The sequence below is a fragment of the Cololabis saira genome, chromosome 12, assembly GCF_033807715.1.
Source record: "Cololabis saira isolate AMF1-May2022 chromosome 12, fColSai1.1, whole genome shotgun sequence".
Taxonomy (NCBI): Eukaryota; Metazoa; Chordata; class Actinopteri; order Beloniformes; family Belonidae; genus Cololabis; species Cololabis saira.
Window position 1 is genome coordinate 16,917,158 of NC_084598.1, and position 23,284 is coordinate 16,940,441.

Here is a 23,284-nt window from a genome sequence, read left to right on the forward strand (position 1 = left end):
CACTTATTTTAAGAGAAAATTTACTTGAAACAGGTGAAACTGGTTGTTTTTGAGTCTTGTCTTAAATGTAATGAGATTTTTTTTGACTAAAAATTAGACATTTTAACTAAAAATAAGACAAATATTCTTGTTAAGATTTTGAGTTTTTGCAGTGTATAATAACTAGTGAAATTGATCATGTTGTTCTGATTTGCATTTGTAGTTATTCTATATGTATTAAGTAATAGAATAATCAATACAAATAGATACAGAGTAATTCCATAAATGTATTTAAAAAACAAACATTTACATTTTCCCTTGAAGCCAAGGTGTGGCGGCTGCCATACCTTGCCATACCCAATTGACGCCCCTGTTGTCATGGGGGGACAATATTCAGCTGATAAGCCAAATGTCAGAAGAGCAGTCTGCTAAGATGGTTAATTCTTTCTTTCTTTCTCTTTTTTTTTTTTTTAATAGAAGCATCACTTTATTTAAACTGATGATCATTGCAATGCCAAGGCTTTTCGAGAACACTATACATTGTCAGATGCAGTATGGAGTCCAGCACAACACTCAGTGATGGAAGAAATAGATCATTGTTGAAGAAATATGATACATCATTGATACACCATTTATGAATAAATTTGAGCCAATCTTCTTTACAAAATGTCTTTAGTTCATTAAGGTTTGTGGACGAAATTCACTAAAGTTTATTGAAGTCTCACCACAGTATTTTGGGTATGTTGAGTTCTTTGAGCGAGCAACTAATATACCTTGATCCTTTCCCTTTTATCTTCTCTGTTGTATGTTTGGTGTCATCTTCCTGTGGGACAACCCAGCTTTAGAGAAGCTTTAGTTGCTGGAAGGACAGTCTCACACTAACCTCTAAAATATTTACGGTATACAGGAGTTCAAGGTTGACTCACTAAGCTCAAATCCTTATCCGTCCACTGCTGCCATTGACAGTAGGCATGACATCTATGGGCTGATATGCTGTTTGGTTTTGACCAGATGTTTTATTGTGTATTTTTGCAAACATTTTCCCTTTGATAATCATCTCAGACATTGTCACAATAGTTTTGTTTGTGCAGATGCAGTTTTGCAAGGTCTTTGCAAGTTTTGTGAGGTCTTTCTCCAATTCTGTTGTTGCTCTACATATATTTATTTCGCCAATGCCCATGAGCATATCTGACCTTGGGATACAAGTGTAAGGGCATCCACTTTTTGGAAGATTGGTAACTGACTGAATGTTTTCTACTTGTGAACATTCTTTCTCACATAATGATGGATTCAAAATCATTTGCAAATATAATTTATAACCACCTCCAGATTGATGAGCAGAAGCAAATACTCCTCTAAAATTATTACTGATCTTTCCTTCTTGGTATTATTCAAAACACACACCTGAATGCTCCAGACCAGTAAAAATGCTAAAAACCTCTGCTTTTATAGAGTTAATTGGATTTGCTGATGACCAGTTACCCATTTAATTTCAACAGAAACAAATGTTTAACTGGGTTTTCACACACATTCGCTGTATTTCTGTGTAATAAATACAAACTTGGTGTTAAATGGCAGAAGTTGCTGTTCATTGGAGGTACTATTAAGATCCGTAAAAAAAGACTAAATTAATAAAATAAAGAAAAGTGCACAAATCTAAGCTGCAAAACTGTTAATCACTGAAGTAATATTACTGGTCTGAGTCCACTGAAGAATATTTATATGAAACAATATTGCCTCATCAGCGTGTATGTACATTTGAATAACGTCTATGGTCAAAGATACTCCAGCCAAGACCTCAGTCTGTACACTTCAGTTTTAGTGAAATGTCAGTTTCTGAACTTTCATTCAGAAACAAGGAACTTGATTGTGCGAAAATAAAATGATTCCAAATAAGTCTCAAGTTTTAAAAGTGAGACTTATTTGAAGCTTTAATGAGCTGAGTGAGATCTTCAGGTCTGCATCTGAAGGATTGCTGGGACGGACTGGGGGGTATGAAGTCACTCCAATAGGGAGTAAAATCTTTAAACGCAATGAATAAAGTAGATTGGGTCACACAAAAGAGAGCGACATAAATCTTCGGGGGGGGGGGGGGGGGGGGTCTCCAATAGGAAATAAACAGCAGATGAAAGCGAGACTGCAGACGTGGACGTCAAACATCCTACACACAGATTTGATTTCACTCCACAGGTTGATAGCCCTCATCCACACAAAAGCCTCAGTCACACTATATTCTCAGAAGAGTAACAGTAGACCCTCTGCTTGCAATTTGTGGCTGTTAAAAAGGCCCAATTACTACAGTTAGACGCTGCACTGAAAGGCAGGACTGAAACTTACAAAAACACACGACACACCGTAATGTTTAAATATAAATTTATATTTACATCAATATTAACATCAAGAAACAAGGTAAGAAAAAAATGCAACAGTATTTTACATCTTCTAAATGATCACATGTTTCCCAGATATGTTTTCTCTTTTCCAGAGCTGCAGCAATGCAGCACATTTAATTGAAAAAAACAAAAAACAAAACAAGAAAAGCCCACTTTTTTTTGTCATTATTTGCGGATCCATATTTTTCACCGAGATTGAGGAATTAAAGAAACAACTCCAGCCTATCATCATGAGACGTAAAGGACATCAACCACGGATGAAAGTTCCTCTCAAGCTCGAAAGAACATTCGCTTGTGAAATCACGGTTTGCAGCACCACCAAATCAACTGGCCATTAAGGTTTACAAAGAAGAAAGAAACGATCACAAAAAAAAATTCAAACCACTCGGCAGAAACCACTCATCTCTACTCTAGTTCATACAGATGAGAATACAATATATGTGATTAAACTTAGCTTCATGAATATTATAGGTTATGTGCAACAGTAAAAGCACGCAAATACTTGTACAAGCTACGTCAGAAACTGTTTCTATGCACTACAGAAGGACAAACAAAAATCTTTGGATTGAGCATGAGTTCAAAGGTAGATTTATCAACAAAAGCTTCACAGGAAGTACAACAAAAGGTAAACTAAAGAAAAAAAAATGTTTAAAAAGGAGCTGACCATCAACTGACTGACAGGTAAAAAGGGGATCTCGGGCCTTTACTTGGTGGCCTCTGTCAGGATTAAACCACACGGACTCACAGTTAAAACAGCGAGACTGACTGGTGAAGTCTCATAATTGAAGCACAACCAGCAGAGCTGAAACCTCAGCAGCGTCAGTCGCACATGGAAGAAGAGGTCAAGCTCAGAAAACATCAACCTCACATATTGGTAAGACATCTGGGCCCCTCGCAGAAAACAATCATCAGTCAACTCTTTTTATTTATAGGCAGATTTTGTGTTATTTTTCTTTTTCACAGGAAAATAAAAGAGGATAATAACCCACTAGCACCTCGTTAGCCAAGACTACATCCTAAGAATATAAGAAGTTCATGATTTAAATGATCACAAATAAAAAAGTGCTTTCTGACAGAGGAAAAGTGGCAGTAAGAAAGAAAATCTACACATGGTGCTTACAAAAAGAGGCCCTTCTTTCCCAGACAAAAGTATTGAAAATAAAAGCTGACCTATGACAGAATAAGAAAATTCCACTTTTAAATACCAAGCCTTACAATCTGTGCAAAAACAGTATGTGACCTACAAAAGCATATATATTTATATATAGTACATTTGAAGCATATGTACAATTAATATTAACAGAAAACAGGAAAAAAAGAAAAACATTTTGGGTATAATACTGCAGTACTTTCACTTCGAGTACACGATACTTCAGCTCTGTCCTCAGAGGAAAACCAGAAGGAAGAATTATTGCTTAAGACCAGCACCCCTACAAACATACCCAACTCTATCCTATTAAATGTGAGAAAATCTAATTTCATAGCTGGCAATCCTTTTTTTTGAGCTTGTAGTAAAGAAATGTCACCGAAACATCCATATTTTAGTTTTCAGAGGTTAAAAATGACCTCTTGTACAATAAAACGACCGCTACACGAATCTGTGGAAACACTTATCAGTACAAGCTTGTTTGTTTCAAGAGGGATTTTAAAATTACTCCAAAATGTTTCTGTTCTTCTATTTTTATTTATTTATTTATTTATTTTTTACAAATTAATACAAGCTTGATGAGCTTATTGGATAAAATCTGTGCTTATTGCCTTTCTGCCGCTTCCCACTTTGGAGCAAAGACTGCCAAGGACACCCATCTCCAACCATCTTCTAAAAAAAGGAAAACTCGGGGATTAAATACACAAAAATGAACAGGAAATAATATCTGCTGCTTATTCTTGGGTCAAGGCCTCTATATTGCCACAATCCTTTTGATGTTGGCTTTTTCCTTAAAGTGCAATCAGCCAACAAGTAATTCAGTCATACTTAGCGGCATCCTGGAGGACAAAACTATGTGCTACTGCGTAAAAGACATTCACGTGAGCGTCGCACTGTGACGACTCATCAACATGAGCTGCGTTTACAAAGATCCTCCAGAGGCAGCAGAGAGACGCCTGATCCCACACAGTTCAAAATCTGCATGTTAAATCAGATTACAGCTTTATGGTACATTCGACAACAAAGAGGATGTCTAAACACGTTTCCACATGTGATCCAGCGAGGGGTGAGCGGACACAGGAACACGCTGCTTGATTATCAAATTCTACAAGAGGATCCAAACAACTCTCTCTGACAATCTTTGTGTGTCTTGTCCAAGTCTGTCTGATTTTTCTGTGACACTGTTTTTTTCCCCTCCAGCAGCCAGACTTGACTATCTGCTGTTAGTCCCCCTTCTGGTGGGAGTGAAACACAACACACAAAGATGCAACATGTCCCGCCTGCTCCAGACACAGCAGCGCTGCAGCCGTCTCCTGTCCATGGGTGGAGGTCACAGTGAGACAAAAGCTTCTGCCACGGCACTCAGCAGTATTTCTAGATAATCAGGGGGGGAAAAAAGCAAAGATCATGAGCAGACAGACTAAACTAAACAAGTAAACAAAACATTATGTTTCTCTTCTTTATTTTCAACAATCCACACAAAATAAAAGACCAAAAATCTTTTTTACTGGCAATAATTTTAGATTAAGTTCAAAAAGAAGCTACAAAAGTGTTACTTTACTGGTCTGTGGCAGAGGAAACTTTCAACAAAAAGATTTGTAATTGATAAAACTTCATCAAGTAGTCTCATAATAGCTGTATAAATAGGAGAGTATGGATAAATATATGAAATTCAAGCACACACACACACTCATGTGTGTTTCTGTGTGACGAGAGCAGGTGTAATAATGCAGGCTTCTCACAACAGCTTATCTGAAAAACACCATCACACCATTTCAGAGAGGATGTAATCAGGGGAAGTATTTGCGATGTACACAAATGCTTAAGCATACAAGGTTGAGAGAGAGCTGAGCATACTTCCAAGTTTCACCATATTCATTTGAGACATGATAAAGTTCTGGTTTCAGACTTTGTTAGCCCTGTCTGGTTTGAATGGGCCTTAAAAATCAATACCATGTTCTTGTGTTGAAGGGCTGAGATGATATTGTTTAAGAAAAAACAAACACTGATATGATACATATACAGGTGATGATTCTCCACTAGGAATGGGTCAGAACAGCATCTCATTGTGAAGCCATGGCTCTGTAACGGGGGCAGAATGGTGCTGGGCATCGAGATGCTGCAAAACACCTGCTTGATCGTGGAGGAACTGTCCCTCTGGAGGCAGCATATGTTGCTCGGAAATCTCAATGTACGTTTATACATTAATGCTATAACAATGGTGGAAATTAACTTTTCCAAGGACACTGATGCAAACCGTGCACCATCATAAACTGTGGCTCTGGGACGCGTTACTGCTAATGGAATGGACATTTCTTTTTTTTGTCTTCGTTTCAGAATGCAATAAATATTTCAGCAATTTCTTAAACATTTGTTGACAAACGAAGATTGTTGTTCCAAAAAAAGACCCAACCTTTTATGGATACAGATTTTGTGCAAAACCATAATTAATATCGCCTGTCTGAGACTATACAGGACTGTCTCAGAAAATTAGAATATTGTGATTTTATGTAATGCAATTACAAAAATGTCATACATTCTGGATTCATTACAAATCAACTGAAATATTGCAAGCCTTTTATTATTTTAATATTGCTGATCATGGCTTACAGCTTAAGAAAACTCAAATATCCTATCTCAAAAAATTAGAATATTCTGGGAATGTTAATCTTAAACTGTAAGCCATAATCAGCAATATTAAAATAATAAAGGGCTTGCAATATTTCAGTTGATTTGTAATGAATCCAGAATGTATGACATTTTAGTTTTTTTTTGTTTTTTTTTAAATTGCATTACAGAAAATAAAGAACTTTATCACAATATTCAAATTTTCTGAGACAGTCCTGTATATTTATGTATTTTTTTTTTTTTTTTTTAAACCTTTTCACTTGCACTAAATAACCACTGTACCAACTTTTTGGAATATGTTGCAGACCTGAATTACAGGAATAGATGCATATTAAAAAAATAAAAGGAAGTTGATGAAGTAAATAGAAAGGTTCTTGGTTTTACTTCATCTATATTGAGTTAAAAAAGTAAGTATAAGGATCCTTTAATTGCTGTTCTTGTCTGGAGAAAGGGCCAACAGTAGACTTCAGGGGCACTTGTTTGGACAAAAGCTACTAGTATTCCTTTAAATGTCTTTGATAAGACTTTTTTTGTGTGTATTTTTCCTGAGGTATTCACACTCTCCCACCAGTCACGCACCTGATCAGGCCCCATAGGCATTCGTCCCATAACCATTGGGTTCATTCCCATCTGTCCAGCCATCTGGCCCATGTGACTTCCTCCTCCACTGGACGGCATGCCCCCGTTCATCATCATGCCTCCATACTGCCCTGGATTTCCCTGCTGCCCAAACTGCTGCGGAGGGTACGAACTGGTGAGGAAGTGTGACAAAATGGAAAAGGAGGTTAAAACTGTTGTTAGACTGAGAATATTTTCCCATGATGTGGCCTGTTTGATTTGTTTCTTTTATCTATCTGCTTTTCTCACCATTCTTGGCTGCGTCATGTGAGCCGTGTCAAGGTCGCCTCATCTGAATCCACTGTGCGATGATGTGATCCACACCACACCCACAGCACGCCTACTTCCTGATTGTACTCTGAAATCTACACCCTTTTCTTCTGTAAATACACACCCATTTTTTCATGTCTTTAAATAAACTTTGCTGGGGGCAGGACCGTTGTAGTTCGCTGCTCGTGAGCCTACCCTTGCATGCAAGAAAATAAGATGTCTCAGCCTCTTTCTTCAGATCACTGAGTGTTTTTTCTCTCCAACATAAATTGGTCCTTCGAGCCGGATCCCGAAGACCTCCCGCCGACGCCAAGATAACCACCACTGAAACCTGTCGACAGTCATCGCTGAATAGCCATCTGCGGTGCAAAAACCCTGAGATGTGAATTCATCCCAGGTCGGTGGCCTTAGTTTGGTCCTCGACGGCGGCGGGAGGCTGAGGGATCAACGAACTCAAAACCAGTGATCTCGGAAAGGGTGAGATGTATGATTGGAACCGCGCGAAGTTAGTGTTGGAAAAGTTTGTGTTGCAAAAAGCCCTGCAGGTGAAGTGACGTTGAATTGTTAAATTAGGGTTGATTCACCGCACGAATTGGCACAGATTACTGTTGTAATACTGTATTTGACCCGGTCTTTGTACGTTTTGACCGTATAGAAACGTAATTCTCGTCACTTGTGGCATAGAATTGTTAAATTAGGGTTGATTCACCGCACGAATTGGCACAGATTACTGTTGTAATGCTGTATTTGACCTGGTTTTGTACGTTTTGACCGGAATGAAACGTAATTCATGCCATTGTATGAATGAGATGTGTATTTTTGGATTGATTGTTACACGAGCGTGAAACAGTCATTTTTTTTTATTTTATCTGTCGTAAAATCATGTACTGACAATTGACGGTTTCAACAGGTTGGGTTTCAGCCCGTAAAATGAGCACCGCTGTATTTTAGATACAGTCTGTTCATGAACCTACTGTCAATTTGTGTGTCAGTGACATTTTACACAGAACCATGGGTACCTCTAACTCGAAACAGTGTGTATTGACTAAGGATGCTATATATATATGAAAGAGAAACAAAGCCGTTGTGGCCAATGTGTGAGCACGGTGTGTGTGTGTGTGTGTGTGTACTGTATGTAACGGCTGCAGCAGCGTGTGTGAAAGCGCGCTCCAAGGTTGCCTGTCTGATGCGCGTTCACGAGAAGCTGCGTAAGTTGGAGGCTTAATGAAGCCTGCAAATAGAAATACCCTGTCATTTTAAGACTAGATGTCCATAAATTCAATGTTAAATTTCCTATGAGGTTCTCTGTTGACATTTTTGTTAAAATAATACGAATAACCAGCTCTCTTTGGATGATGTAATCTGTTTCACACGAGGGAGACTTTTTATCTGGTAAACAACACGTGAGCTTCAGAGAGGACGTTTTTGCAGATGTGAAGTCGTGTTCAGGACGGTGTTTCACTGCATAAGAATACTCGTCTTTTTAGTTCACTCTGAAAAATTAACTCAAGAATTTAGTTTGAAAAGAAATAATTCACACATACGCACTGATACACAAACCCACACATGGATGATCTCAAGTTTGTGTTTAATGTTTAGTTAGTTGTTGTTTATGTGTAGTTTAAGCATCAGAATTTATCCTAAGTTTTGTTTAAGACTTTTGTAAATAAATTCTGATTAATTTGAAGAAGAAAAGAAAAGTATAATTAAAGGTCCATTATGGATTTTCTGAGCAGTGGCTGACAGAGTAAGAGACGAGGAGGAGAAAAAGAAAGCTGAAAAAATATATGCAATGATTAAAGAAGTTGAAGAAACGACTTCTTCACGGAGAAACTGTGATGTTGAGAACGGTAATAGGGGACGCCCTAATGACCAACTGTAACTGATCAAAACGAACCCGAGACTGCTAAAACGAAAACGCGTGACTCCCGTAAGAATCGTAAGGATTCTGTTAAACTGAAAAAGATCTCGAAACGTGCTTTTCCTGCACCATCTCGGGTTCAACAAACCCAAGACGTAAAAACAAAATATAAAGTTGAACTTCGCAAACAGAAGAAAGAGCTGTATCCTGTGTCCGACCTTAAAGAAATAAAACAAAAACCTGGATATGGTAAAACGGACTCAGGCTCAGGATCAGACTCTGACCCAGACTCTGAATCTGACCCAGGATGTGCCGCGCCCCCCACCGACCTGAGTTGTCCATTAATCCAGGTGGCCAATCCGCGTTACGGTCAAGGTGGTGATGACAACCCGACCATTATGGTTTTTCGAGCGTGGTCCAAAGATGAAATGATGAAAGCTGCTGATGGTGTTGCAGACCCATTTCAGGATGCCAACCAGTTCGTAACTGACTTGGTAGAATTGATGAACAGCTTTCACCTGAATGGCTTAGAGGTGCTTCATGTAGTCAGTAAAAAACTTGGGCACAGACTTGGACGTAAACAAGGTGACTTCACTGGACATGACGCAGCAAATCCTCCAGTGATTTTACCTACTGACTCTCAGGCCTTGACCGAAGCAGTAACACGGTTAAATAATCGCATTATTACGACCTTCCGTCGGGGAGCAGACTACACCCGTATTGCGGTATGCAAACAAAGGGATCCAGAACCTGCTGAAGAATACGTAGTTCGTTTAGAAGCGGTTTTCCGGCATAATTCTGGCATTCCTTATGACCCCGCAGACAATGGAGCTTACCAGCAAAAATTTTAAAAAATAATAAGCGTTCCCGGAGGGACCACTGCCCACAGTGCGACACTTTGTAACGAAATACTGGGTTCATCAGTCCACGGGCTCTGTAGCACAGGCCGTGGAATTTGCATCCCACGAACAAAGGGCGCTGGCCGTGAAAGACAAGTCAGGGGGGAGGAACGCAGGAGGAAATTGGGAAAACAGACGAAAATCTGATCCAAATTGCTGCCATTGCGGGAAACCTGGACATTTTTCCAGGGATTGCAAGACTAATCTTGCAAATAAAAGAAAACAGCCACAGCAAGATAAACGCCCAAATAATCCCAACTCAGCCAAACAGAAATGAGTAGTACCTGAACCTCCGAAACAGGGTCCAAACGATGTGGTAGACATCTTTGCAGCCCTTAAACATGCCCGTCAAAATAATGAATTGCCATTCATAACCCTCAGTATTCAAGGGGAAAACTATCGCTGTCTTTGTGATTCTGGGGCTGTGTAACTTCTGCAGGACCTGGATTCCAGAATATGCTAAAGTTATTCAGCCTATTCAAAACATTATCTATGGTCTCTCACAGACAAGGTAATTTGGAACCCAGCCACTATTCAGGCATTCATAACACTGAAACAGTTGTTGCAAACAAATGTCGTCCTGGCATTGCCTGATTACGATAGACCGTTTTATCTTTCGGTTGATGCAGCAGAGGGTTTTATGAAGGCCGTACTGCAGATCAGGCAGCAAAACGAGCTGCCACTCGAAATGACCCTCACGCTGACTTACTTTTTATCTTAGCTCCACTCGATTCCATGTTCATAAGTGATGCTCAAAAGACAGAACCTTTGAATGATCAAAAGACGTGGTTAAAATTCAGACCCGGAATAAAAAATTATGTTCAGTATGTCAATGGCAAGCCGATCCTTCCCCAGTCACTTTTTAAAGGGGCAGCACAGATGAGTCACGGGTTTAACCCATGTCTCAACAGGGGGGGATGGTAAACATAGTAAATGAAACATTCCATACTTTAAATTTTTTGGATTATGCCAGAGACTTCTGCAGACGGTGCATGATATGTATGAAACATAATGCACAAGGGAGACTGAGACCCAAAAGGGGAAGGTTCCCAGAACCAAAACATCCGTTTGAAGTAATTCAAATGGACTTCATTGAACTTTTACCATCACAAGGATGTAAATACTGTTTGGTGATAGTAGACACATTTTCTAAATGGTCAGAAATGTACCCTGTAAAGCGTTGTGATGCTGTAACAGTGGCTAAACACCTGTGGTCACATTTTTCCCGACTTATGGTATTCCTCTTATCATAAGATCAGATAATGGAACTCATTTTGTAAATGAAGTGTTAGCATTGTGTGCCACCACCCTGGGGTTTGAGCTGAAGAATCATTGCTCATATCACCCCCAAAGAGCAGGACTAGTGGAAAGAACCAACGCTACGATAAAAGAGAGGCTCAGAAAAACTATGGCAGAAACTAGAAGACCTTGGCCCGATTGTCTGTCTCTAGTTAAAATGTGGATGCGTATTACTGCATGCCACGGAGGGTTAACTCTCTTCGAAATAGTACATGGGAGGAGGTTCCCCCTCCCTAATACAGACGCACCTCTAACCAACAGTGATAATGAGCCCACATTGGCAGACTGGATGAAAAGCAAGTTTTCCAACAGGCTTGTCAAGGAACACAATGATCTCCCAGAGTCTTCTGCTCCTATCTTACAGGCACTCAAGGCCGGAGACTTTGTCCTCGTCAAGGTCCTACGGCGAGACAACTGGGCGGCACCACGGTGGGACGGGCCGTATCAAGTTCTCCTGACGACACCCACGGCGATTAAAATTGCGGAAAGGCCCTCCTGGATCCACCAGTCACACTGTAAGCGCATCATCACCGAGCCAGAGTGAGAATCTACTGATAGAGTAGCAACGAAGCCCGGCTACAAAGGGGGCAGGAACCAATAGGGGCCTGTCGTCTCAAACCGGTGAAGAAAAGAAGACATGGCTCTGCGCTGTCTGGTGATCCTGGCCTTTTTGGGCCTCGTGGCGTGTACCCTGCTGATGCTTCGTTCCCCATCGGACATTCAACGCACCGCTGCCTGGAGTAAAAGGTCTGTGACTGATGTGATGAAATGTTCCACCTCTGACCCGCACACCACTATTCTATGTGCTCCACGAACCAAGACCACCACTTTCGTCATCCCCTTCCACACGTCACCCAAGTCCAACGACGTGTGGCGACTCGACATGAGTGGGGTGATGAGGATGTTTGGTGGTAAGTATCCTGTAATGATTTGGTACATGACTCTTGGTGACTTTTACACGTGGTCCTGGAAATACCTCGTAGGTGAGTCCAACGCCGACTGGTCGTCCTCCACCACTGACCGGAAAGCTCTACAGTGGAGGAAGCAACTCAGCCTCACATCCTCCAGAAGAAACCTCGTCATCACTCTGCGACCTGACCAACGCAGCTCATCTAACGCTGCATCTTGTGCTGATTTCCTCATCTCTCCTTGGGTGGAGGCGAAGCCTCCCCGGTACCAGTACAAGATCTGTACAAGATCTATGCATGTTCCCTCATGCCCCACTCACAGTGGGACTCGTCCTTTGTAAAACCTAAACCATTGACTGTCTCTGATGTTATCTGTGTGTTAAAGGGTATGTTCAAAGCGACGAATACGTCTGGAAAACCTGTCAGGACGAAGTGGTTAAAGTTGAACTTAACTGATGTCTCCGAATGTTCTCGCTGGAATCAGAATCTGATCGGAGTGAATGGCACGGAAGCCAGAGAACACCCTGACCTTAACCAGCCTGTGATGTCTATTGAACCTGCACAAGTTCCTGAAAACTTTCAACTTTGTTTCAGGCGTTCATATGAGGGTGCTAAACCGAGCGTTCCAGTAGGCTCCACCTCCGGCTGTCGGATGACAGTCAACGCCACGTGTGGTGAAGGGCCTCTTTATAATCAGTCGGTTTGCCTCGGTCCCCGCGCTAACGCCGCTTCTGTAAGTGACCTGACAGGTAACTTTTCTGAGACAGATGCTGTTTCCTGGCCTTCTGATGAAGGATGCAGCAGCCCCACCAGCGCTGCGTGGCTCTGTGGTTATGATGTGTATCAGGTCCCTCCCTACGGCTGGATCGGGACCTGCACCCTGATTTAACTCACACCTGCTATTACCCTGTACAACCAGTTGACATACTCCACCGTCATTATCCCCACTACAGGCAGAAGCGTGCTGGCGATGTTCCAGTGCAGACCACCGCAGGAGAGAAGTTCTTTGCCGGTGTGTTTCCGTGGTGGGGGGCTGTTAAGAATGCTCACGGCGTAGATGCAGTGCATGTTCAATTGGAGAACTTAACAGCAATTCTGACTAAGGGCATGTCATCTCTCCCGCCCGTCATGATCGCCACGCGTACCATGCTGATCTTAGCCTCACAAGGAGGTTTGTGTCATGTCATTGGTGAAAAACGTTGTACTTACATTCCTGATGCGGCTGCAAATATTTCTGACACCCTCAGTCATATGAATAATCTGCTTGCGCAAATAAAAAAAGGTGATGCTTATGAATCCGCCTCCGGCTGGGATATATGGTCCTGGATCTGGTCCGGAGGCTGGTCTGGAAGACCTATTAAGCTACTTATGCCCGTTGGTAGTGTTCCCATATTATTATAGTTATAGTTATAGTTAATATTTATTTCGGTAAATCACAAAAAAAATCAACAAATGAGTTAACACAGGTTTTTCCCTGGTCAACGTTGTGATTGTTTTGGCCAAGGAGGTCTGGGCTTGAGGCATAAAGCTTGTCTTGCCCACCTTTTAACAGAATAGAATATACAAGAAGAACAAATTAAGTATCATGGGTCTACACAAAATAATAATAATAGTAATAGTGATAATAATACCAATAATGAAAATTATGATGATAATAATAATAATAACAGTAATGGCAATAATAATGATGATGATAATAATGATAGCTCTAAGTGAAAAGATGCTGAGGAAACCGACGAACCCAATTCAAGTTGTCATTTTATCTCATGCATGTGTACATTCTTCTTTGTTTGCTTATTGTGTTTCTATATATGTGTCCATTACCTTTGCTTTGAATAATATCTTGTATGCTTTTATTTCGTTTGTTTAAGGTCGTTGTGTAATGAGTTCCACAGTTTTACTCCTAAAACGGATATACATCTGCCCTTTGTGTTTGTTCTTATTGCTGTTGTGTCAAACATTGCTGTTCCCCTGAGGTCGTATTTGCCCTCTCTTGGCTTGAACAGTTCCTGCATGCAGCCCGGAAGTGATTTGTTATAAGCCTTGTACATTATCAAAGTGGTGTTCAGATTAACTATGTCTTGCAATTTAAGTGTATTGTATTCTGTGTGTTCATTAGCGGCATCATACCCTCTGTCCGCTGTATGATATCATGTATGATCAACGTCTCCATGATTCAATATACTGCTATGCTATGCGTCCACTGCTGAAGATTCGGACCTCGCACTGCTGGAGGCGAAATTCCAACAGGCGATGCAGGATGATGACGTGTAATTAATAATGATCTGGTAGAAAATGCTTGTCAAGTTACGAAGATTTGATATACTGCATGTGCATTATCCTAAAATGATAAACAGGGGGGAATGTTAGACTGAGAATATTTTCCCATGATGTGGCCTGTTTGATTTGTTTCTTTTATCTATCTGCTTTTCTCACCATTCTTGGCTGCGTCATGTGAGCCGTGTCAAGGTCGCCTCATCTGAATCCACTGTGCGATGATGTGATCCACACCACACCCACAGCACGCCTACTTCCTGATTGTACTCTGAAATCTACACCCTTTTCTTCTGTAAATACACACCCATTTTTTCATGTCTTTAAATAAACTTTGCTGGGGGCAGGACCGTTGTAGTTCGCTGCTCGTGAGCCTACCCTTGCATGCAAGAAAATAAGATGTCTCAGCCTCTTTCTTCAGATCACTGAGTGTTTTTTCTCTCTAACAACTGTGAAAGAGAATAGAAGTTTGCCTTGTTCCTTTTCCTGAATGGGAGGTGTGGAGTCAGGTAGTTTTTTTTATACCTGTTGCGTCCCATGCTTCCCTGCGACCAGCCTTTCATGTCAGCGCCCTGATACATGGGACCACCTTGTGAGTGCTGTTGCATCATGGGGTTTTGAGGCCCCAGGCGGCTGGGCATCATGGCGTTTGGAGGACTGGCACCAGACGGGCCAAAAGAAGGGTCTCCCTGCTGGCCCATTCCTGTGGAGAAAAATCATCAACGTTCATCTTTCTCTGTCCACAAAACTCATAAAAAAGATAACGTCTAGCCCAGGGGTCGGCAACCCGCGGCTCTAGAGCCGCATGCGGCTCTTTAGTGCCACCCTAGTGGCTCCTGGAGCTTTTTCAAAAATGTTTCACCTTTTTTTCTTCTTTTTTTCCTCTTTCTTTTCTCTTTTTTTTCCTTTTTTTCTTTCTTTTCTTGTTTTTTTTTCTTTCTTCTTCTTTTTTTCTCTTTCTTTGTCTTTATTTTCTCTTTTTTTCTCTTTTTTTCCTTCTTTTCTTGTTTTTTTTCTTCTTTTTTCTTCTTTCTTTCCTTTTTTCCTCTTTTTTTTCTTCCTTTTTCCTTTCCTTTTTAATCTCGACATTTCGGCTTTTTTCTCGACATTTCGACTTTTTTCTCAACATTTCGACTTTTTTCTCAACATTTGAACTTTTTTCTCGAGATTGTACTTTAACATTAATCTCAACATTTTGACTTTTCTCTCTAAATTTTGACTTTTTTCTCCACATTTTGACTCCTTTCACCATTTGTCTTCATTCTAAGGTTTATACAAGACCTTTCATTTTTTGCAGCTCCAGACATATTCGTTTTTTGTGTTTTTGGTCCAATATGGCTCTTTCAACATTTTGGGTTGCCGACCCCTGGTCTAGCCTGTCATTGTGTTTCTTTACCTTTTGTCTTATTACATAAGAGGAAACAACAAACCGCTGTTCCTGAAACCACCACAAGGGGGTGGTAAGTTACTGAGTAAACTAAGGGAACACAGCTCAGTCAACTAACCGTAGTTGCCACCGTAGCCGAACTGCTGAGGCACCGGCTGGCCCATGATTGGCCCTGCCATGGGGTTGTCCATGCCGCCAGGAGCCGTGACGTTGGGAGGGGGACTGAACCCTCCAGCAGCTGCAGCGGCAGCTGCTGCCGCCTGCTGCTGCTGTTGCTGCTGCATCAACATCATCATGCGCTGCCTCCTCATCTGCATGGTGACCACCTCTCTGCTGCGCTGAGCCATCATCTGAGCATTTAGGAAGCCCGGCTGCACAAAACAATCAATCATGTTATCTTCCTTTAGTTGAAGTGTGACATCTGTTTTATGCTTCAATTAGTAATAAGTGTCAAACAAATTCATAAAAATTGTAACAATAGTTTTCATATAATACATTTCTTGTCTCTTTTACGTAAAAAAAAGGGTAAAAAATGTTAAAGTTGGCATAACAACATCCAGACTCAGGAGTTTTGTTTTTATTTGAAGACAACTGGCAAATGTGAGTAAAAATTGTACATGATAAAATGATGTCGCAGAAATTTAAGAAAAATAAATTGATGATTTTTGTCAACTACCTGTCCTCCCATGCCGGGCTGCATAGCAGTCCTCATGCCGGGGTTCCCCCCAGGGTTCTCCATCTTCATGCCCATGCCCTGCCGCGTCTGATTCATAAACTTGGGGAAAACAGAGAATTCAACGAGTAAACTCGATATCTTTTTAGATAAACTGATATATCACTGACCAAAGTGGAAACACGACATTTCCTCAGCTTCATGGCTTAATACTGTTCATCTGCAGGGATCTATCTTTTGTTACTGTTCAAAAGTTTTGAAGAAATACTTCCTCAAAAAGTATCAATTCTTGCATATTTACGACATTTTAAATTGATATCCAAGTTGATTAATCACATGATCCTTTAGATCAGTGTTTTCCAATCCTGGTCCTCATATTTTAGATGCTACCCTGCTTCAGCACACCGTGATACAAGAAGCTGTGTCATCAACAGAGTTGTGCAGACCTTGATGACAACCTAATGAGAACCATTCATTAGAATCAGGTTTTCTGAAGCAGGGTAGCAGGACAGGGCCCCCCGGGGACCAGGATTAGGAAACACTGCTTTAGATCTTATCAAATAATAATTTGAATGACAGGATTTTTGCATCATCTCGTTCTCTGAACTAAGAAAATCACTGTCTGTATTTTGCCACCTGTATTTAATTGTGGACATTAAGCATGTAATACATCAGCTTATGATTGTCATAAATCTGCTGATTATTTTCTATTGATTCAGAAAAAAAAATAATCAAAGAAACACAAGACTTATACAAAATGTATGTATCAAAACAGTTGATAGAAATTTCGCCACAAAACTTCAAAAGTTCTCACATCTGAAAAGGTTCATCTGTGAAATGTTAACATTCTAGTCATTAACACACCTGAATATGTCTCTCTTTCATTATGAACATACACTGATGTTTAAAATTAATTAATTAATTAATAATGAATATTTAGCACATTGAGAAAGCTCAAACAGGCTCTTTTGCATGTTAGATGTTGGTCTGCCAGCGGCCGTACCTGCTGTCCCTGCAGCCTCTGCTGCAGCTGGAGCCTCATGGGTTTATTTGGGTTCATCATCCTTGGTCTCATCAAGTTGGCGCGAGGGTGTCCCATGCCCCCCAGCGCAGCCATACCGGGGAAGTTACCGGCTTGGCCCATTTGCGAGAGCATGGGTCCAAATCCCCCCTGCTGGCCCTGGCCCTGCATGGGGTTCCCACCGTAGCCAGATTGCATGGGCATGGCGGGGGGTCCGGGATAGCCCTGCCCGTAGAGAGGCTTCTGGTCCAGCAGCATGGACGGGTCCTGCCCTGGGAACGGCTCCAGCTGCTGCTCTGATCCCTGGGTCTGAAGGAGGCACAACAGCAGAGCAGCTTTAATGATTCATTTGCAGCTGGACTGTCATTTTCCAAGCAGGACAGATGAATCCCCCTTGTCCTCTCAGTGAGAGTCATGATTGAAATATCTGATGAATACTGATTACTTGTAATTCACTATATGCCAATTGATATTTCGTCTGTTACATAAATGTGTTTCCTTCACAATCAGAGGAGTGTGGTATTTATTTTCTATTCTTATTTTACTTTACTTCCATGGGTTGTTACCTGGCTTACAAGGTCTGGGATGCCCAGAGCTCGGTCGATCTCCTCCAAAGCGATGCCGTCAGTATTATTGAGCAGTGAATCCAGCTGGTCCAGAAGGGCCCGCTCATCGCTCTGACCCTCACTGGTGGTGGGAGGAACCAGGAGATCATCCAAGGAGCTGCCAAACTGGCGTCTACAACACAAACACACACACACACGAACACAAACTAAGTACGTAGGTTCCTTATGTGTCAGGTGATAACAGATAAAGGAAATCTATGAAGGACACTGACCTGTTACCCTCAATGCCGATCATGGAGTCCGGCCAGGAAGGGGACTGGCCGGGATGGCCCTGCTGACTGAAGGGACTCATACCCATGTCACCAGAACTTCCTAAACCATTAACAGAACACATTTCACAATCTTTAATAACAACATAATAGATGTCAGATATGTGGTATCCAAGAGCGTAGGAGGCATTCATTAAGTCCAAGGAGTAAAGAAACAGTTTAACCCTTGTGCTGTCTTTGGGTTAAGGGAGGGAGAAGGGAGAAAAGAAGGAATGAAGGAAGGGAGAAAAGATGGAAGGAAGGGAGAAAGGAAGGAAAGAAGGGAGGGAGGAAGGAATGGAGAAAAGGAAAGAAAGAAGGGAGGGAAGAAAGAAGGAAGGGGGAAAGGAAGGGAGAAAAGGAAAGAAGGGCGGGAGGAAGGAATGGAGAAAATAAGGAAAGAAGGAAGGAAAAGCAAAGAAGGTAATAAAGGAACGAATGACGAAAGGGAGGTAGGAAGAAAAAGGAGTAAAGGAGGGTAAAAAAGGAGGAAAGAGGAAAGGAAGAAGGAAGGAGAGAGCATGGCAGGAAGAAAAAAGGATAGAAGAATTGGGTCATTTTGACCCAAAGACAGTACAAGGGTTAAAGACATCTGTAAAAACCTTCAAATCACACACACAGACAGCTGGAGACTGTGAAACAGGTATACCCATATCCATGAGCTGCTGCTGCAGCATTGACCTGGTGCCTGGCACACTGTTGGAGCGGCCCACCAAGGGTCCTGACATCAAGCTCTTGCCGCTGCTGTAGTCCATGCCGGAGCGCATCATGGATGGATGTCCTGCAGAGCCTGCAGAGCTGGCACCGGAGCACGGCATGCCCCAGTCCCCTGAACCCCCCATGGGGGACTTCTGGGGAACCATACCTCTGCTCATTGGTCCTGGAGAAAGACAAACAGCAGCACAGGTGTCAGAACCACTAAAACGTTACAGGACAGCAGGCTGGCCCACTCCAAGTCCTTTACAGCTGATATCGAAGGTAGGGAGAAATAAATGAGAGGAAATGAGCTGAGTGAATCAACGCTGGGCCGCTAAACACTCACCCATTTTTTCTGGGTAGCCGTCTGGGCTGCCCATCATCTTCTCCTGCTTGATGAGCATGGGGCGTCTACCTGCTCCCCCAACTGCTGCAGGTAACTTCCCGTCCATGGACATGGTCCTCTGGAAGGGCCCGCGAGGTGCTGGACCCATTACTGGACTCCCTGAACACAACAAGTGTGAAAAGAGAAAGAATCTTTTAGAGACTGCATCAAATATATAAATAACTACAACCTCTCTATTATATCATTTTGTTAGAAATTATTTGCCTTTTTTTTTATGCACCCTGAGGGAAAATAATCCAGTTTTGACTTCTCACTGTGATTTTTTGTTATAAATAAACTGTAAAATTAAATATATATTTATTTTCTATAATGTACTTGATGCACTTCACATATTTACATTGTAAAGTGGGATCAGACATGTAGTCTTAACTCTTATTTTTTAGAGGCTTTGAATCAAAAGTTATTCTATTTGCTGCCATCAGGTTCTGTTGAATAAAAACCCAGAGATAGAATTCTAAGGTGCTGGTTGCAGTTTCAGTGACATTTTATTTTAATGTCATCACATGTGGATTTTAAAACCCGTGCCCTGCGTGTAACTGTCACTTCTCATAGCTTTTCATCCTTGAATCACGTACCCTGCAGGCCGTCGTCAAGGCAACCCTGTGGCTTGTTTCCTGCTCTGTTAGCCACTCCACCTCCAGTCTGATCAGGGTAAAAGTCAGAGCTTGAACTTCTCAGATCTCCCAGTATGGACTCCAGATTGTGTAACTGAACATAAAAACAACAGAAGTTATTTATTATATAAATGTTAATGGAGAGTCACATCCATCCAGTGCTCGAGTTGAGGGGAGATGAGGGGGGATGGCATCCCCCCTGAAATAAAACCGGTCAAAATCATCCCCCCTGTAAAACTGCCACCCCCCCTTTCCATCCCTTATGTCATTTCATCAATGAACGTGGTTTTACTGCTTTTTCAACATTAAGAGTCATCACCAGAAAAATAACTTATTTGACCATTTTCACCTGTTTCAAGTACATTTTCACTTTAAATAAGTAGGAAAATCGGCCACTGGGACAAGATTTATCGTCTCATTACAAGCAAAAAAATCTTGTTCCACTGGCAGATTTTTCTACTTATTTCAAGTGAAAATCTACTTGAAACAGGTGAAAATTGTTGTTTTTTCCAGTGATGATTCGGTTTTTAAGGATAATGAGATTTTTTTTTACTAAAATGAGACATTTTAACTAGAAATAAGACAAATATTCTTGTTAAGATTTTGAGTTTTTGCAGTGATCCATTATTACTTATCCTGTGAAGGACAGAGTCATATTGATAAGTTCAGAAAACTGTTTTTTATTGTTGTGTTTTGATGTATTTGATGTAAGCCCAGTGGATATTTAAAGCTTACAGAAGGCTGTATTTAACTGCTGCTATGTCGTTCCTGCAGTATTTCTGCAGGTGTTTTGGTCACTGCTATTATTTGTAATATATTATATTATTTGTAATCAGCACAAATTATCTGTCCCCATATGATAAAATCCACCACCCCCCCTGAATTCTTTTTACAACTCGAGTCCTGCATCCATCCAGTGCAAACCTGTCATACAATTCCATCTTTGGACACAATCTTACATCATCAGGTGGTTCTGACTTGATCTTGCTCTCAGGATGGTGAGATGGAGGGCCGCCAGCGGCCCCTGGAGCCTTCCCCTCTAATTCTTCAAGTTTGGGCTTGACATCCACAGGCTCTTTGGAATCGTCCTTGTTGAGGAGGTAATGGAGGAGAGCGTGGGTCTTCTCTTTCTTGGGGCTATGTTGCTCTTGTTTGGGGTCTGCTATCAACCCAGAGCCTGACACTGTCCCTGAACCTCCGGCCCCGGCCTCCCCTCCTTCCTGGCCTCCGAGAGACGACTTTCCCGTCGCCTCGGCTGTAATCTTAGCTACTTCATCTGGAGTGTTGCCGTTTTGAAGGAGCTTGTGGAGGATCTTGTGCTTCTCTTGCAGTGAGCCCGTGTAGTGTGCTGATGAGATTGAGGCTGATGCGCTGCTTTGGCCGGCTGCCAGACCTGAACCGGCCCCGCCTGAAGAAGACGAGGACACTCCAGTGGACGAGGGGCTGGTCATGCCTCCGGAGGAGTCCTTACCGTCGGGGCCCGCAGGTGTGCTGCTGCTGTTGGGCGTGGGGGGTAAAGGAGGTCCTGTCGCCCCACTGCCACCTATTCCCAGCTCCTCAGTTGGAGAAGTCAGCAACTGCAGCAACTTCTTATGACCCTTACTGTCTGCCACCCTGCGCTGGGATTCAGAGTTCGCCGCTCCGGCCTCGTTGCTTCCCTCTCCGGGCTCTTTCGTCGCCGAAGCTGCCTGGCTGTCCGGCCGGTCTCCAGAGCTCTCGGCGTGAGGATGCTGATGATGGTGGGTAGGGAGGTGATGGTCACCGGGTCCGGGCCCTAACCCTCCCACCGGACTTTTGGAGCCGTCTTGGCCTAGTTTGGCCTGTTGGCTGGGTTGAGAGGAAGAGGAGGAGTGGATGCTGGGAGAGCTGTCCGGTATGTGGACCGGTGAGGGGGATGTTAGAGTGGAGGGGAGTGAGCTCCCAACTCCTTCACTGATGGCTTGTAGTGCATTAAGAGAGCTGCTAGAGAAGGTGGAGGTGCTCCCCCCGCTTCCTCCACCACTGCCCATGCCACTCATGGGTGAGTGTATGCCTGCAGCAGAGAGAAAACCCATAATATGACCAACTAATAATGCTAAATTACTGGCTTACCAACCATCCAAAGACTTACCTCCGGGGGAGAACTGGTTGGCACCCGTCTTGGGGCTCCCTCGGTTGCGGGGTGACATCAGGAGTCCCTGCTGAGGGCCCCCCATCCTGGGGCTCCCCGACGGGCTGTTCATGCCGCTGAGCCCAAACCCACCGGTGTTCTGGAACGGGGGCTGCTGTGGGTGCATGCCTTGGCCTGGGTGATTCATGTGCCCCACCTGACTCATCTGTCCCATGGCATTCATCTGCATCATGCGGTTTCCCATGCCTCCACTGCTGCTTCCTCCTCCACCGTTCCCTCCGTACATGGAGCCTCCCATCGGACCCATGTGGCCTTGTTCGCTCATGCCAAAGCCCCTGTTCATGCCGCCCATGCCTCCCATGCTCATCCCCCCGGCTGGGTTCACAGTCATCTGGGCGTTTGGGTTGCCACCGCTCATGCCTTGTTGCCGCATATTGTTGGACATCATGTTACCAGGTGGCACTGAGCGGTAACCATTTGGTTCCCTGTGTAGAAGTAAAAAGAATATTAGCATATGGTTTGAAAGAATGCAAAGACCTTGAAAATACTGTGTCTTTCACAATTATTTCCTCTCAGACTGTGCAGGCTTGGGATCAATTGCCCGAAGTACCAGCTCCTGTGTTAAGTCTCTTTCTTATTGTTCACAGGACATGAATAAAAGTTACTTCAGTTTCTACTTCGGCTCTTTAATAGTAGGCCTGTGTTGAAAAAATCGATTTCCCAATTCTAAATCGATTCTCATATTAATTCCTAAAAATCGATTCATATGTCTAAAGATCGATTTTTTTTATTTACACGAGAATAACTGGTGCAATGTTTTTGCCTTTAAATATCTTTAAAGGTATGAAAACATTAAAGTGTTAGGTTATAATTGCATAAATTGTCTATTTCATTACTTTATATACTGTCTTGGGGGTTACATTTGCAAAAAATGCTAAAAACCAAATGCTCAAAAATTAAAAAGCAAATGGAACAAATAAAAACGGAATGTGGGAAAAAATAAAACCGATTTCATCCGTCTCTGTTTCCTCCCTGGATCTGTTTGGTAATTCTGACCCACACGATGTGTTTGAAAGCAGTTCTATCAGCATTCTGGGAGGTGATTGGTCCTTACAGCATCATTGGCTGCCAATACTTGCTGTTTAATCTCAATATAATACTAGTAGTAATATTTTGCATAACTACAGTCATATAATTCATGCAACAGCTCAAAAAACAGTTTTAATA

At 42.2% G+C, this 23,284-nt stretch overlaps 1 protein-coding gene across 2 annotated transcripts in view; it reads right to left on the bottom strand.

Annotated features, from left to right (window-relative positions):
• Positions 1-2,368: 2,368 nt before the first annotated feature.
• LOC133456991 (nuclear receptor coactivator 3-like) overlaps positions 2,369-23,284 on the bottom strand; it is an 89,490-nt gene continuing 68,574 nt past the window's right edge. For both annotated transcript variants that reach the window (XM_061735771.1, XM_061735772.1), the window contains 13 exons: positions 22,058-22,542; positions 20,907-21,979; positions 19,909-20,041; positions 19,274-19,432; positions 18,881-19,111; positions 18,196-18,295; positions 17,924-18,095; positions 17,340-17,666; positions 16,340-16,438; positions 15,782-16,034; positions 14,802-14,979; positions 6,727-6,898; positions 2,369-4,893 (listed from right to left, as the gene is read on the bottom strand). In XM_061735771.1, the coding sequence (XP_061591755.1) occupies positions 4,882-4,893; positions 6,727-6,898; positions 14,802-14,979; positions 15,782-16,034; positions 16,340-16,438; positions 17,340-17,666; positions 17,924-18,095; positions 18,196-18,295; positions 18,881-19,111; positions 19,274-19,432; positions 19,909-20,041; positions 20,907-21,979; positions 22,058-22,542 (3,394 nt within the window). In that variant the 3' untranslated portion in view covers positions 2,369-4,881. The remainder of the gene's footprint in view (positions 4,894-6,726; positions 6,899-14,801; positions 14,980-15,781; positions 16,035-16,339; positions 16,439-17,339; positions 17,667-17,923; positions 18,096-18,195; positions 18,296-18,880; positions 19,112-19,273; positions 19,433-19,908; positions 20,042-20,906; positions 21,980-22,057; positions 22,543-23,284) is intronic.